Genomic DNA, 18,686 nt, shown 5'->3' with positions numbered 1-18,686 from the left:
AAAAACTATGTCAATTGCTTAATCAACATAATCAAATATTTTACTCCCATATTGTACTTATTTAAAAAGAAACGCGCTTAAATGAGCATGAATTGAAGAGATTTTTTAAGTTTAAAATTAGTCTTTTGAAAATGTATGAATAGGATTCACAACTCTCAGTTTGTTCGAGATGTTGCATAGTAAAAAACGCCAACCTATATACATTTTTTCTTTTTTTAATACGATAAACCCTAAGAACTAATTATACATTGCACGCACAACTGCTGAAAAGATGTATGAACAGCGGTGTTTTACTGAATACGAACACGTACACGTATATTTGAGTGTATATACACTGTAAGCCACATACAAACTACGAGAATATAGCACTATTACCGAAGAAAATCAAGTTCTATGTCAGATGCCACAGGTTTGTCTCAGTTTATGTTGAACTTTCATTTGTAAGTAGTGTTTATTATATGTACAGCGAAAAATACAGCTGTAACATAAAACTAATTTAAAAAGAATATTTATTTATAAGTGAACGTACAAATACGAATGCACATCTATCGAAGAAGACAAATAATAGAAATAACAATTAGTCACCATTAAAATGAAAACATTATGCACAAGCATATACATAAACAAACAAAAAAAATAAATATATATATATATATATTTATGTGTGTGTGTGTGTGTGTGTGTGTGTGTGTGTGTGCTTTTGGACAGAGGTTAAGCGATTTTTCGCCTAATAGATTAAATTTATGCTCGGGTTCATGGATAAGAGATTGTTGCACAACAGCAGATAATGTTACAGTAGGATGAACCATAACTTCCAAACACAAACAATCTCTCTCTCTCTCTCTCTCTCTCTGTGTGTGTGTGTGGGGGGGTGTATGTGCGCGCGCGTGTGGATGTGGGTGTGCATTTGTGTGTGTGGGTATATCTGTGCCAGTTTCTTACGACTGTAACATTTATTTTACTTAAGGTGCAAGAGCCATCGGTTGCCTCTCCTAAATAGAGGTTGCTTTCTCTGAATGAAATGATGTTCATTATACAGCCTAATAGTAAACAGATAGAATGTGACAGTGAAAGGGTTCTAAGAGATACCATAGTTCACCTACATTACGGCGGGTTTGGAGTACTTAGCGCAGCAGTATTTTCAGGAAAAGAACATTAAATCTCTTTTCTTCTCACTGTTCCTATTTCTGGAAATACCTAGTCTTAAACTTAGCTGTACGCTATTTTTGATTTGTATTTAGCGTCGTGCACAATTGTACCTGCAGCACTGAGGTTATGGCAACCGGCAGATATAACATGTAAATCTAATACGATAGAGCTTATTTTTAGTCTATGCAACAGACAACATCTAGATATTACGTAAATAAAGATTCATGTGACTTCTCTCCAATAAATGTAAAAATATGGTTTTAAATCTTACCACTGAAAAGTTTTGTGCCCGGGAAGTCTGTTTCAACATAAGCAATCTACATAATCAGAAACATTACAATTCACTTTTAAATATTTTTAACAATTTCCATGTTTTTAGGTTCCAAACTTCTAGAATTTTAAAGACTATAGATTTACAACGAAAAATGTAAGACATTTAAATACCGAACTATTCTTCCAAATAAGTAAATCAAATCTAATTACCAGTTAATAGAAATAAAATTCAATATGGGTTTTTATATTTTATGAAAAAGGTAGCTCAGGAAAATAATTATGATTATTAAGAAGAGTCATGTATTAATATACAGAATATATGTATATAAATTATTAGAACTGAAAGTTATAAATGACGCAGCAATAACTTAAAATAAATATTTAAGTGAATTAAAAATATTTTTATAATTAAAATAGAAAAAAAATACACTCATTAGTATCAGTGATGCAAAATAACTGGATAATTTAGCGAGTACAAATAGTTGTCTAAGCGATAAATTCATGTTAGGAAAGTGTGACAAATTTTAAAAGTATAAATTGCACACTTAATCGTAAACCTAATGGTGATTGAAACCGGATTATAATCTAGGATTCAGTAGCAAAGATGCAATTATCAATGCAGAAGTAAAACCTCAATAGGGAAAATAACTGTTCTTATAATTCTCGCTTCGTTATTCACAATATTAACTCTGCAGTCACTAGAAATTCTGTTTGCTTCATAAAGGCTAAACAAATTAAAACTTTTATTTTCATAAATATTACATTTCACCACAAAATTATCTTCTGCATCTTTTTTTTTTGAGTTATTACGAACAAATTAATTGTTTAAATCAACTGAATAAAAATTAGTTTTGTAACCTAATCAAAACAAATAAAAAATACGATCTAAATAAAAAAACCTCAACTTAAAGTAGATTATAGCTCTATTACCGGATTTATTAGATTATCTACCTAAAAGTTTCAAAAATCTTGAACCAGTCAGCTGACATTTTTCTACTTTAAAAAATGAGAAACGACAAAATTAATATCCCATAATGAAAACAAATTCTTCAAAGAAATCGCCTCCCTTTACAACAGTATGAAATTAAATCGTTTGAAAATATATTTTCTTACGAAAAAAATACACTTCATAACGTACTTCAGAAAGTAATCCTACTTTTTATAACTTACTTCATAGAGTAACCTATAGTAGACGCCATGAAAGATGACGCTTGTGTTTAAGCTATTATATCTCAGTTAAAAAAAACTATACAATAAAAATGAAAGTATCGTCGAAAACTGCAATTATTTTTGCGCTATCGGAATTGGCTGATTTTGGTTACCGTCATTTATTTGAAAATTAGCCCGTGAAAAGCGGAAAATTCACGATTTTTTGCACTTTTTTCAGAACGTTAGCTTTAAATTATTATAAAATCAAAACCGATCGAGATAAAAATGTTCTACTTTTGGATGTAGGTTTAAGCGATTTTTCGCCTAATAGAATTAAACTTTATGCTCCCATTCATGGATGAGAAATTGTTGTTCAATAGCAGATAATGTTATAGTAGAATGACTCGTAACTTTAACAACTCGTGTTATAGTTGCTATATGTTTTAGGTGTGTATGTCTCATATTATGACATTGTATATTAGTATAAATTAATTGCAATGTCATTCTTCAGTATGATGGATTCATTAAGCCCTCATCTGTGATATCTAATAATGTAATTGGATTTTTGATTTCCATAAGTTCAGTTCGTGTCGGTTTCTTATCGAGTTTATTTAACGGTGCCGCGTTATGTCAACAACAGTTCGAATAATATGTTATTTGCGTTTTTTTTTTATCCGGTTATAAGTTAAATTTTTTTTTGTTTTTCGTAATTTTTCAGCGCTTATCTTAAGTGTAATATGGAAGCACCTTCGTTTTTCGGTCCACATGGCCGTACAATTAAGAGTGGTTTGAAAAATGTAATCTAAAACGTACACAATTTTTTTCAAAAGCTATCTGACTTCGAATTCCGTAGCGATTAACTTCGATAAAGTTCAAGAGCTCTCTACCGAAGCATACGGCATAAGTCGGAGGTCAGTACAAAGGATATGTAGGACAGCTAGGGAGTGCGATAGTTGTGATAGTTTCGATCAGTTTGAAACGCTAGGGAAAAATAGGCCATAAAATGCAAATCTGTTACTGGACGATTTCAACCTTCATATATTGCGCAGAATCATATATCTATGATTGGAATGAAATCCCTACCGTTAAGAAGCTCAGGGAAGAAATATGGGAAAAACTGGATATAAATCTATCATCTACTACTGTTCGTCTTTTTTTTAAAAAAAAATGGTTTTTGTTACAAAAATTTGTCAGATAGTCGATATTTCTTGATGGAAAAACCTGATATTGTACCAAAAGGGTTGAATTTTTAAAGACAATTCCCAAATTAAAAGCGTCAGGTAATGATCGACCCAAATTTTACAGAGATGAGACCTGAGTTAATCAAAATCATTCTCATAAATACATATGGCAAGATTCAAAGAAAAATGGAAGGATTAAATTATCCATCGGAAAAGGCTGTTGTTTACTAAAGAGTTATGCAGGTTCGGCTAAAACAGTATATTAAAGATAGTAAATGGGGTTTTCAACAGCAAATCGAAAGCCGATTCAGCTTATCATTCAGAAATGATCAGCGATAGTTTTAAAAAATGGTTTACAAATGACTTTTTGAATTACTTGAAAAAGGGAGAGTAATAATAATGGATAAAAAAAATTATACCTCCGTTGTGGTGAATAAACCATCATCAACTGGAGGAAAGCTGAAATCAAACAGTGGCTTCAAAAAAATCGGTTACTTGCAATGATACTGAAACTAAACAAGAGCTGTTGCAAAATTTACTTCCGTATAAGAATAAACGTATACTGTATGAAATTGGTGTTACAGGCAACGAGAAAGGATGAGCGCAAGTGAAAAGCAAAGTTGCTGATTGAAATTGAACTTTCAAATTGACAGACGTTAAGAAATTAATTAATGAGGAATTAGAAAACGTTACAGCAGAGGTCTGGGAAAAATTTGTTTTGCATACAGAAAAAATATCGCATAGTATTTCTGTAATGAAGTCATGTGAGTTGATGCTGAATATTCAAAACACACTATCATTCACGAAAATGATTTTGATAGTTCAGACAACAACGAAGAAGAGGATGAAGCCTTGAGAGAACGGCTTCTAGACTGAGAAATGTAAGTAATCGTTATAAACATTTTTTTACAAATTATTATATAATTTTAAACCGAAGTCTTAACTATATTTATTCAAACTTCTATTGGTAGAATTTAGAGCTAGTATGGACTGTATTTTTTTGATGAGACAGTAGATGATGAAATGAAGCAACGCTATGTTCTTCTTGAATGGTTATATTTCATTTGTTGTCACCCTTGACATTTTAATTGAATTACAATAGTTACATTAAACTTAGGAGTGTATGACACTTTACTCATAATTGAACTTGAACATCATCAAGAAACTATGAGTCTCCTTGGACTGAAATGAAAACGCGACCGCACTTTGTGGGATCCTGACGTAGAATATAACTAACACTAATTGTTCATCCGGACGAAATGAATAATGCGATCGCGCTGGGCGGGATTCTAACGGAGAATACTTGTACGAGCCTCACCTCCGATTAGCGCCAGCACCCACTAGATCGCAGCACCGACGGTCGACGTGAACGGAACATCTATGAAAACGTTTTCTCTACTAGAATAAAATATTAAAAATAAATTATGTGTAAGCAGTTACACATTTTTTTAAATTTCAGTTTTATGATAAATTGTTTACTAATGTGATTTTAATGGCTTTTTGTTATCTGTTATTCTATTTATACAGTTGAGTCTTTGATAGAAATATTGTGAATAGTTGTAAAAATAAAAATATATGGAAATAACAACATCAACAGTAATAATAATCTCTTTTTTTTGTTTAACCTCCGGAACCACCGTAAGGTATTACTTCAGAAGATGAGTGAGGATGATATGTATGAATGTAAATGAAGTATAGTCTTGTATAGTCTCAGGTCGAGCATTCCTGAAACGTGTGATTAATTGAAACCTGACAACCAAAGTACACCGGTATTCACGATCTAGTATTCAAATCAGTATAAAAGTCACTGCCTTTACTAGGATTTGAACCTTAGAACTCTCAACTTCGAAATCAGCTGATTTGCGATGACGAGTTTAACCACTAGACTATAATAATAATAACAATAATAATAATAATAATATTTACATTTGTAGTAGTATTTACAAAAATTATAATTTACAATATTAACGAAGTATAGAGTAATGTGTGTGAAAGGCGATATTAAACCCTGCCTGCAAGTCGCTGGTCTGTGTAGCAACGAACAGGATGCACGCTCAACTTCTAGTTGCGACTGTAATTTTGAATGATCGTTTCATACCTTTCCCACTTCAATTAAAGGCTTAATATTACATATTTATTTTCAAAACACCGTCATCTTTTTCAAATTGTTTCAAGGACCACGATGTATTTTTTCCCCGTAAAATATTTATTGAAATTAAAGATACGGTTGTCTCGTTAAAAACGTTCGGCACGCTTAATTAATAGTAGTGTTGAGCTTAATCATAATTAAAATTATTGAGAAAAAATCGTGAGTTTTCCGCTTTTCATGTCCTAATTTTCAAACTAATGACGGTAACCAAGATCAGCCGAATCCATTTAGCGAAAAAATAATTGCAGTTTTTGACTACATCTTCATTTTTATTATACTAATTTTTTTTTACTAAAATATAATAATTTAAACAGAAGCGCTATATTTCATGACGACCCTATTACTTTAATATCTTTTATTTTAAATGACAAACATGATGGAGAGTATTCTCCGTTTCATCAGATTTCATATCATTTCTCCAGAATTTTGTAGTTTTGGAACATCACATCGGAGACTCCGAAGTAAATTATCTAGTGAGTATCAATCACTCGATAACAATAAATAATGTTACTTTATTCTGGGCGTATAGAACAGTCCGCCTAACTTCGGTATTATTTATAAAATCTAGGGAAAAAAGTACTAAAATAATATTACATACTTTTAAAAAAAATTTCTTGAAATTGAACTAAAATAATTTGAATACTAAATATTTACTCATTTTTAGATAATTATGTCTGCGTTTGTGAGTACTGAATGTAACCAGATATTAAAAAAGGGAAATAGTTGACAAGAAAGCATGAAAATAAACCTAATCTAAAATGCCAGTTAACTGCAGTTATAGTTATAACACTGAATGAAAACAATCCTATTAAAGATTAATAAGGCTGAGCATATAGGAAGTATGGACATTTAAAACATACCACTCACTTTAGTTAAAAAACAAATATTAATGAAAAATAAGAAAATACGTGTCTGGGACTAGTACATAAATGTAGCATAAAGTTTAAAAGAACTTCATGACAAATGTTTTCATCTAGGTTAGTATGTGGAACGTATGCGAAACCGACGGTTTTTTGTGACTTTCGAGGCCGCATCTACTCTACTTGCCGCGTTTCGATAATGATTTCCTTTCTTTCATGAATAACGATCACGTACAAAATTCCATGTATATGAAAAGTGGACAGCATAACAACAAAAACAAAAATATGCAAATATTAAACTACAATACTCTGAACGTTGTGCTACATGCAAGTATTACAGATGCAGTTTACACTTTTTTTTCGTTTATTACCTTAAGTGATATACACAGAACAAAAAATAAATGGATTGTAAAATTATTAATTACATTTCGTGTCAAATAAGAGTAAATTTCAATTCTTTACAAGAAAGATAGAAGCATTACAATCGTTAAACCGATATTACAAAGCGTATAATGAACGACAACCCGGACTTTGGGAAATTACTTTTGTTTCATAGCAGTCAATTGCGGTTAATTAGAAACGTCAGCCAAAGATAACTCATAACGTCAGGTAAGAAAGCCTCTACTTCTCTTTGTTTAAACATCCTTCATTATATTAGTCTAAGTAGGACATTTTAGTCAAATCATCTTAATTATTAACTTGTACTGATCGGTAACAATTCTTTAAAATAACACAATGAGAGTTAATTGGAACAAAATAAAGTATTGAACACGAAAATAAAATTTCAAGACTTGAAGACGTCTCTTCCATAATACAATATATTTTACTCGTTTTTCTTTTTCTTAATTTATCTTAAGAATAGTACTTAGTTCTAAAAATAAAATTGTAGTAGTTTATCCATCTGTTAATAAAGATCAACCCTTCTTTTTTTTGTAATTTACAATTCATGCCTTATGAAAAAAAACACAATTTTTAAACCTATCGTCTGACGTTTTACTGTCTGATTCTCTGACAGAAAAACGTTTCTCAGAAGGTTAAAATTTTATTAAAACTATTCAACCTATCTTATCCGAATAGTAAAATATTTTTATATTAACCGATATTGAAGGTAGGTTACACTTTATCATAAAATCTTCTCCCTTTTCTTATTTTTTCTTTTATTTACATTTTCCACTTATCATTTTTACTTCCTATCCAAACGATTATACGGACTAAAAACTTGCTCAAATAAAAATCGATTCTGTTTTTCTATAGATTCTCATTTTCTAAAGATTTTTAAAACATATTTTATTAGTAATCTTTTTCTCATATATTGGTCGTTTAAGTTGGTTCCATTTATATATATAGTAGTCTCGAGTAATAAATTTGAAAAGAAAACCAAATCTACCACCAGTATGAAGCCAAACTACATAAACTTCAGCTTGAAATATGAAAAATAATATGAAAACGTTGGCCAAATATAAACTTCTTTCTACTGAGCAGCACCAGTAATTTATGCTACACGTATATAAATTGATATTACCGGCTGAATTTAAATAAATAAACTCTGTTATATATTATTATGTGCGAGATAAAAAGTTTGAATATATTTTTTAAAGTATTTATTATACGTTATCTTAACGTAATAAAATAAAATCTATTAGACTTTAATGGCATCATGAAAATTTAGTCACTTTCTCTATGGAACCTGCTACCAGAAATGTTATTTAAACACCAGTAAATATCTTGTATTACACTTAGGGTGAAAACTTTTACTCGGTGTTAAAATAACATTTTAAACTGGTTTAAATACATGTAAACTGTGTCGACTTTCTTTCAAAACCCTTACCTGAACTTTCTCTCAGATTAATTTGCAGCTTGTATCATACGGTTAAAAAATAAAAGTTTTAAATTGTTTTATGCTGAAGAATTATTAAAAACGAAAGTAGTCAAATTAAAAAAATATGCCATATGATTTTACTTCCAGTTTTAAATTAGAGGTAAATGAAAAATGCATTAACTTAAACGAGAATTAATTTTAAATTTGTTAGATGAAGTGATGTCTGAATTATTGAAAAAAAAGAAGGATACAGATTTGAATACAGGAATAAACGATCAAATCTTGCGCCTTGCAATATGTAAACAGTACAGATTTGTGCTTACTAGTACTTTGTGCGTGACTGGTGGCGATCATGGTAACTGGTAAATGAACGAAGTAAGCGTGACAACAATACGCGATGGTTAGCAAGGTACATAAATAACTATTGATAGTTACTGGTTTAACTTGCACGTCCAAAATGCTTTATTTTTTGATTTTGTGCTTTTTGCGCTGTCATTCTCCATTTTAAAAAAAGATAGTATTTTTTTTAATTAGGTTATTAATTTCTTGAACTACTAAATTAAATGTGTAATGCAGAATTAAAGAAAAATAATTAATAAATATAGAATTTTCAAAATAAAAAAAATTCAATATTTTTCTCTATTGCGGGAATCGCTTGTTCATATAGCCATATACAACATAAAGTTAATTATTCAGAATATTACCTCATGAAAAATTACGATATAAAACAAACGATCTCTGTTTTAATTTTTACTATTGATCTGATATTGGAAATGCCTAGACAAATTTACATCTTAAATCATTCTCAAAATTCAACCACTATATTAGAAAAAAAAAATGTCAGATCGGACCAGTGATATTTGAGTTTTAAGCGAAGATCAAAACAAACCATCATGCAATGATGAACTTACCAATAGACATGCAAATATTAACAGGAGCATTTTGATTAATATATAATTTTTTTTATATATTACATTTTTACAAAATAATATTGTTAAAAACAGCAGTCAAATACAATGCTTCAGACGTAAGGAACAGAAAAATATTCTTCAAAACTGTTAAAATTTTAATGAAAATTTTACTTTATTAGATAAACTGATTATTTTTTGTTTATTTAATTACATTAATAAAAAAGATTGCAATACCTCTCTGCTATTGTAAATGCCTTAGCATTGTTTTACGCCTATGTAGAAATGACTCAATTCGAAACGGTTCGACCATTAAACTCGACTGAGTTCATTATAATAATATTAATTAAAACTGAAATAAACAAATAAACATATAATCTTAGCTGCACTAATTAATTTTATAAAGTACACATCTTATGCTCATTAAAGAAATCCCACTAATGGGTTTATCTCTGTTAATATTTACGTTTGAATGAATCTAACGTTCTTTCAAAGTAAAGACGCTTTGGTTTTGACGTCTACCAAAATGACGATGAGGCGTCAAAATGGGAGAAATTTCAACATATTTTAAGGAGGATGCACTCATACAGTAACAAAAAATTCCTATAAATCTAATATATTAGTTTATATAAGTCAAAGTACGACCTCTATTAATTTTAAACAATCACAATTATACTTATTTTAACTTTATCTTATAGAGGTCCGGCAAGTGAACGCTGCCGAAAAGCCTGCAAAAACCCCAAAATTATTATTTTTTGCGTAAGAAATAATCAGGGTCATTAAATTAAATTAAATTAAATTTTCAGACCAGCTCACTACATGAGTATTAGAATGATTGATAATTATACTTTGAGTAATTATAGATTTTGTTTTTTGTTCATTTATTTGATATATTCAAACATAAACACTGACAAAGAGAAAACGTCATCGCCTTCTTAGCATTACTTAGTGCGCACTTGTAACGTCGCGCGGTGTTTTCTAACATTAAATTGTGCAGTAAATATCATACATTAATGTGAATTCAATTTTAATTAATATATTAAGGGCCTACGTATTGTGATGAATCTGTTTATAGAACGCATGTTATGAAACGCATTTTAGATTTTACTATATCGATCAATTACTCGCACAACAACTAAAGTATCTTAAGTACTTTATTCCTAGTGTTATATTAATGAAGTTATATATCATATCAATGCATTAATTGTTCTAAAATATTATATTTCTCAAATTTTTTCTCAATTTAATATATTCTCCCCGGAATAAATTCCTGTCATAATGTACTTTGCCTGACCGTAATCATAACTTATCCCGATCTGGGACAATAACTGACGTTATTAGTAATTTCGAAATATTCTAATTATTAATTAAAAATGAAACAGATATTTTATAATACCTTTCCAAACATCAAGTCGTAAAAAACGAACGGAACTACAATGTAGATTGTTATAAAAAAAAAATTATATAAATTTTAACAAAACTGTAAATATTTTTAAAAAATATTTCAAAATATTACGTTACAAAATATGTCACTACTAGCAGCGGTTTATCAAACACTGTTACGTCATAAAAATAAAACATGAAGATCACTTTTAACATAATACATATTATTTGAGATGTTTTAATCTAAGTTTGAGTGCCTCTTTAATTTCTGGAGATAAAGAAACTTGTTGCATTAGATATTTGTGCGTTATTTGTAGGCATTTGTGCAGTATTGGGCGTTTTCTGTCGTGGACATATCTTTATTTCTCCATGAACTATGAGCGGTGGGGATGCCCATCATCTGAAGTAGCCTTGAAGATTTCTTTGGGCGAGGCTGTTTATCTCGTGGGTAGATCGTCCTTTTCCATTATCTTTCATTCCTTCATCTTCGAGATTTTCTGTCGGTTCTAACTAAATAAATTCCCGATGATTTGTGTCTAAGGATGTAACCATTTTTTTCTTGATATTTGTTTGGTTTTGTGGTGAAGGCAGTTCTGCCTACGGACTTGTGAGGTGAATTCGTTTCCTATGGGAAGACCGGCGTGGACCTAGATGATTATTGGTCAAATCCGGACTTCTCTTCTAATATATACAAAAGCACACATACCCGTATATATAAACAACTTTACGCAGTAATTTATTTTTATATTAAAAATGAGAATAGTTATACAAATTTTGAATGAAATAAGCAAACCAATAAATACATATTGAGTATAAATTAGCCTTTTAATTTATCTCAGTGATTTCTGTCACACTGAATAAGTAGGTTATCTGACATACTTTCATCATAAGCATATGATCTTCAATACTACTAGTAATTCATCAAATGATTAACCAGATAAAAATAAAAATTTCCTACAATTATAACATTTATTACTGCATTCTCTTATCTACTGTAATAGATATTTTCAAAAGTAATCTACGTAAAGGCTAGACATGCATTACTAAATTTCATAAATAATATTTATTTTAAAGTAAATACAAACAAATGATTTCACCTGCTCCTTCAATATCTATTCTATTACGTTATAAAAGCATAAAATTATGATGCTGTAACTGTGGCAATCAATAGTCTAGAATTGTGCTATTTAGCCAAGTTGCACAAGTCAAGTTTCCAGAATCCTAAAGTGTAAACTTTTAATTTGTTAGATGAGCTACATATTAGACATTCCAATTCATAGAAAAAAATATATGATAAAAAGATAACTAAATGAGAACCGCAGATAAGATCTGCTTACGTAGGAGATGAAATGAAACATAAATGGCTAGTTATTAATTGGTACATAGTGGTGAAATACTTCATTTATAAAGTTTATCGCTTTTATGTAAAACAAGAGTACACATTTTTCGCTGAGTTCTCGATTGTAATAATTACGCAATGTGAATTTTTTCTAGTTCTTTCCTTCACTCATTGTGATTGGCTGAGGAAGATATCTTAAAAAAATTTATATGAAACTCGGTAAATTCTACAAAAGAAAAACCAAAACCAACTTAGCTTTTATATTAATTAGGTTAACCGTTTTCTCAATTTATTTAATGGAATTTCATATAAAATTCTCTGTATCCTGTGATTTCATAATCAAACTGACAACGTTTTTTTTAAAAAGAATAGTGGAAAAAACGAGCACAAACTGCGATGGTTTAATTTTTTCCTTCCCTCATTTACATATGGTACGATGGTGTGTCGGTAACAGAGTGATTGACACAAAAACGTCCAATCAGTCCACACTGTAATATTTTTTTTAAATGTTAAAAATATATTAATACTTTACTCATTTATATAGAAATGGGGACATAAAAGATACTAACAAAGACAAGATATTACTCTATTTTACATCTTCATTGATACATTATCTAGCATGCAAAACTTTACGCTGATCTGTTGAATTATTTTAGCCATTAATTAGATACAAATAAAAAGTGTTCTACAAAATCAAAATAAATCTAAGCATTCTGGCTGCATAGAGAATATTATAAAGAGGTTTATATTAGAGATAAACTCTAGTCTCTCGTAAGCATCTCCTTTGCATTCATGAAACACACCATGGATACGCCTTAAACACGAATTTCCCATTACTCACATATAACCTACATGCAACCCAAATTACTCACTTATAATAGATTTTACTGGTTATGTTTTACTGGTTCGAAACCAGTAAAAAATTTTTGAGAAATAACCAATGTTGGTTAAATTTGCTTTATGTATTCATTGATCTGTAATGCTGCATTTAAACCAAATGTAAGTATCCGAATGGATGTTCACCTCGCACCTCAATTTTATTTTATTCTATCAAATCTGTAGCTCAGAACTGTCACTGACACGTTCATCCGTTACCACAATTCGTTACAAATATAGCATAAAAATGTTTTTTCCAAAAAAATTGTAGTGTGTGTGTGTATGTATGTATGTATATATATATATATATATATAAAACAATTATATAGTAACAGGAAGTAAGTTAATAAGTAATAAAGAATGAATAAATTGCGTGAGTTGAGCAACGACCCGACTGTATGACAAGGTTCGCTGAGCGTATCGCCTTAAGGCTAACTGACCGAATACTTAAGTTCATAACGTGTCATTTATCTTGGAATTCTTATAATTAGCCGTTAATGTGTAGTTCTGCGCTCTAGTTGGATATCTGTGTCAGCCGCAGCGAACGGGTGGAGGTGTGTGGTAGTACCCACATAATACATATACAACACACAACAAAGATTTAGAGTCTGCCTTCGCAGTATACAAGAGAATGGGACGATCTTCTCGACTGCACCATGGCCGGTCACGTACGATAGGCCGGTCACGTGACTGTACCTAATGAGTAGATACGGAAAGACCCAATAAAATTCCGTGAAATTCAACTTTCTCATGCGAAGTGAGAACGAGATGAATATCAATAAATAGCTCGAATAATATTTGTAAATTGTGTTTTTAATAGCAAATAACGTTTAACGGAGTTCTTTCCACAATCTGTGCTTTCGATGGTTATAAACTAGCGTCCATCAACAGAATTGGGGCCAGGAAAAACAAAATTGGCTAAGTATAACGTTAGAAAATAATTGGCAACTCCCAAAAAAGGAAAGTAAACGCTAATCCTCTGTATCACCCGTTATTTGGCAGATAGACTCACTGATAAAGGAATATCAAAAGACAACAACACAATACAATAGGGCAGACTAAATTTATTACTATTTTCATTCTTTTTGATTAGATATAAATGAAAAAGAAATATAAAAAATTAAACAGTATAAAAGTAAACTTATTTAATTAAATAAGTCTCTGTTATTTATTAGTCTCTGTTACGTAGGTGCGCGAAAGTTCACGGTACGTGAAAAAGCTTATTTAGATTTATACAACATTAAATCTCGTAACATGCGTTAACCAAAGCTCTATCCATGCCAGACTCTAAGAATATCCGTAAGGATTTCGAATATTAAAGCCGTCATAAATTGTTCAACCTCAAAATAAGCAGAGCACTTTACTAAAGTCCGCGATCATAATAGCGCACATACATATAATTCAAAAAGCACAGTCGAAATATTTTATTTTTATCGTGCTTCAAATATTTTTACTTTCAAATACGATCTGTATTAGAAAAAAGAATATGATTTTGTCAATACAATCTTAATAAATATAATTTACAAACTTCTTATAAATAGAAAAAGATAATTTTTTGTATAACTAAGTTTTTCCACTTTGGACAGATAAAAAGTTTTCTCCAAATTTGGACCGGAATTCACATCCGATACTTATTTTCGTATTAGTCATATTGTTTTTATTTCTAATTAGTTATAACCACTCTCAGAATGTATCATTACATCTGAAGATTGTAGTGGGCAACTCAACTTCTCTCACAGAAGAAAAACATTTCTAGCGAGTGATTCTATTATTTTTCCTCAGTTACAATAAGACGTTCAAAATTTGAAACGACCAAGGCTTGAATACAACTGTTACGTGTAATTTTAAAAAACTGGGGCAACCCGTATAGTAACTGAAACCATATACTTCAGAGACTCGGCCAGAGCTAAAACCACCTAGTTTTCGTGTCAAAAGACCTACAGTTTCAAGACGATACGAATATAACCAAACAGTTGAGAAAATTTAAAATAACAATACGGTTCATACGATACCACTCATCTATCACGTGGTTGGGTCTACGTGGTTTACATAAACGATAAAAGTATAACGAGTAAGATATTTTTGTTATCTTGGAGATAATCGATTTTAGTATTATTGATAACCATTAAATCGTATAGCTATTATAATAGTAATTCTCTGATTCTGCAAAATTAAGATTTGAATCAGTGTATAGATTTGAATGTTCAAGTTTACAGAATATCTCGATTTCAAATATCGGCACGGCTGAAGATTACTCGACTCGATTCAGGATAATAATAATTACAGAACTAAATAGGACAGTAACTTGAACTATCAGTATACAGTGAGATGAAATATAATATGAACTACAAAGTAGTACATTACTTTAGAAATTAAATTATTTACTTAACCACAGACAAGTATGCGTTCTTATTGATACACAAAATTACATTATGAGTACGCTAATTATATGAGAAAAGAGAGAAAAAACAAATAAATTTATTGAATGATACATACGGATTTCTTTAGAGATAGCTCTTGCTGTTCCGTTGACAAACTCCGGAATATTAATTTCCATTACATGATTCTTAGAAAACTTTTCGATACGTCTAAGTAACTTTAATCCATCATCTTTTATTTCTGTGCTATCATAAGTGTCCTCTAAACTTACGTTAACTCTTTTACGTACGACTACTCCGTCCATTAGTTTCACCAAACCTTCACATTCAACACCTTGACACTGACCATTCACTTCCCGGATTAAAAGATTACTGTCCACTTCATTAACACTTCTATCTGTCACTGAAAGTTCGGTAGTAGTAATAGTTCTAGAACTAGAATTTGTACCTTTCTCGGGAGTAGCGGACGTAACACTTATTGGTTCCTGTGAAATCACAAAGCTAACATTCACCCAAAGTAGCATAAAAGCCCAAAAATGTATCGCCATTTCTAAACTTTCCTAGTTTAAGGATCTTACTTGATTTCACTTGATAACACATTCACAAATTTACAAAGCCCCCTTTCTTCGTCTACAGTGCATTCCTTCTTCGTCTACAGTGCATTATTATAAAGATATCTGAAACAAAGAAAATTAAAAAAAAATAATTAAACAAGAAACAGGTATTTTCGTTTATCATTAAAGTGTAAAACATTACTGCATTTATACCTTCGGTATTCTGAGAACAAGGAAAGGATTTGACTACAAAGTTGTATTAGCATCGTTTATTTATTCTTATATAGTGGCGAAGTAATTATGCATGAAAAAAATTACCTAAAATTTATTTTTCTGGGTGAGAGGTGGGAGTAATTTTTGATAAAGTTTTATTGTAAAATTATCATTTTATGTTTAAATAAACGAAAGAAAAATATTATAAATTCAAAAAATTAGTATAATTTATTTTTTCTGCCAGATGACAACTCCCAGATGACCTTCCAAGAAAGTTTTTTTGATTTTTCTATATTTATTATGTTAAATGGAAGTAATTAAAAAAATTTTCATTAAAAAATGTACAACCAATAAAATGTTACCTAAGATTTCTTTTTTGGTAATAAGGGGTAAATTTTGATGAAATTTTATTACAATATTATTAATAAAAGTTTACTATTTAAACTTTTAATACTATTAAAACTGTAAACAAGTCCAAAAAAGTTTGAAAAATTCAAAAAATCGATATTTTTAAAGTTTAATAAGCTCCCCACCACCAAATTGTCTAAAAATTATTTTTATAGATTGTTTGAACTATTACTATGCCTAGGAAAATATTAAAAAGAATTCGGTAATATTATTTAGGAATATATTAAAAAAATATGCAATAAATAAACATATAGCTTTTTCAATTTTTGGGGAAGGGAGAATTTTGGGGTAGTTGTGTTTTTAAATAGTAATATAAGCATGCACGCGTGTATTGAGCTTAATATAAGTAAGATTATCTTTGCAAAATTTTGAAAAAATTGACCCTAACAAACCACCACACCACACATGAAAATAAATATTGAACCCAAATTTTACCTAAAAATTTCCCCATATACACGATCTGTTTACAACATTTCTTTAAAATAGATTTATCCATTCAAAAGGTTTTAAGATTCAAACACGCCAAAGCACGTACATACATAAATACGTACGTACGTTACCCTCCCACTTTTTTGGGGGGGGCCCCTGGATAATGAAACGTCGTACAAAAAAAGCTCATACACCATTTTTTGACTGATTGCCATACTTTCCTTCTTGCAGCATAGCTCTAGTGATATGATGCTAGGAAAGTAAAAGAGGACAGTGGATCATTTTTCTCGAAAAGCCTGTATAAACGATTTTTCCGGTTGATTTTTTATTTTTTATTTTTATCTACAGAATAGCCTTTTTTTTTCTTTTAAGGTACTACTTCAGAGGATGAATGAGGATGATTTGTATGGATGTAAACAAAGTGTAGTCTTGTACAGTCTCAAGTCGACCATTCCTGAGGTGAGTGGTTAATTGAAATCCAACCACCAAAGAACACCGGTATCCACTATCTAGTATTAAAATCGATATAAAAGTAACTGCCTTTACTAGGATTTGAACCTTAGAACTCTCTACTTTGAAATCAACTGATTTGCGATGTCGAGTTCACCACTAGACCAAACCGGTGAGTAGAAAATACCTTTAGTTAAATATAATATTTTATTATTATATTTCTTTATTATGAAAGTGTGAATGAACCGAGATCACAATTTAGATTCAGACAAAAGCAGTGACAAAAGAAAATTATAATTATAAACAAACATTTCCACTTAAACGTCAAATGTATCCCATTAAATCATATGAAAAAAATAATTAATTAATTAATAGCAATTAAAATTAATCCAGTAGGTACTGTTGGTTTACAGTTCTTAATAGAGATAGAGAATCAGGTTTTAACGGAATATTTATAAATAAAGTATAAAATTAGTGCAAATATTATTTCCTAAAAGTCAGATAACTTCAGATAAACGTATTTTTTTAAGTTTATGTATTTAAAAAACCTAAAATTAATTATCTTGTACATGCAACATTTTTTTCTGTTTTTAATAGTGAACACCTAAAAAGTTTCTTTAAAAATATAATTTTTAAAATATGTAGGATAGATTATTTTTCAAAACAACTGCTACAATTATTGATTGTTTTCAGATGTTTACTATTCTGTAATAACAATTTACGAATAAATTTATAGAAATCTAGTAATCTGAATTTAATCATATAATACTCATATGCTAATATTTCCGGTAGGGGAGAAAGTTTATTTAATTCAGAATCAAATTCAAATGCATAGAAGAAACTATCAAACAAATAGTTTGAGCTTCTAATAAACCAGTAAATAGTTTGAGCTTCTAATAAACCAGTATCTCCAATTCGTATCACTTTCAAATCTGCCACAATTACTGTATTTCAGTCTCTTAAAAATTAATAAAACACTTTATTTTAGAGTTTTATTTACAAGTCAGGATCTAATTAATTTTTTTATTAGTACAGTAAAACCGGTATCTTGCAGAAGCCACATCTAAACGTTACTCTAACCTACATTAGACCTGACAGCAGTCGACTTAGACTGGCGGGAGTTTCCTCCAAACCAGTTTCCAAGAGCGGGTACAGCTACTTACTTCCG

The 18,686-nt window shown here is 30.1% G+C and overlaps 1 protein-coding gene across 3 annotated transcripts in view; it reads right to left on the bottom strand.

Moving 5' to 3' along the window:
- Positions 1-18,686, bottom strand: part of Osi24 (Protein) — a 144,740-nt gene that overhangs the window by 98,095 nt on the left and 27,959 nt on the right. For all 3 annotated transcript variants that reach the window (XM_075354854.1, XM_075354855.1, XM_075354856.1), the window contains exon 2: positions 15,583-16,141. In XM_075354854.1, coding sequence (XP_075210969.1) covers positions 15,583-16,012 — 430 coding nt within the window. In that variant the 5' untranslated portion in view covers positions 16,013-16,141. The remainder of the gene's footprint in view (positions 1-15,582; positions 16,142-18,686) is intronic.

The sequence above is a fragment of the Lycorma delicatula genome, chromosome 1, assembly GCF_047948215.1.
Source record: "Lycorma delicatula isolate Av1 chromosome 1, ASM4794821v1, whole genome shotgun sequence".
Taxonomy (NCBI): domain Eukaryota; kingdom Metazoa; phylum Arthropoda; class Insecta; order Hemiptera; family Fulgoridae; genus Lycorma; species Lycorma delicatula.
The sequence above is the reverse complement of the archived record's forward strand: the minus strand, read 5'-3'. Positions and strand labels throughout refer to the sequence as shown.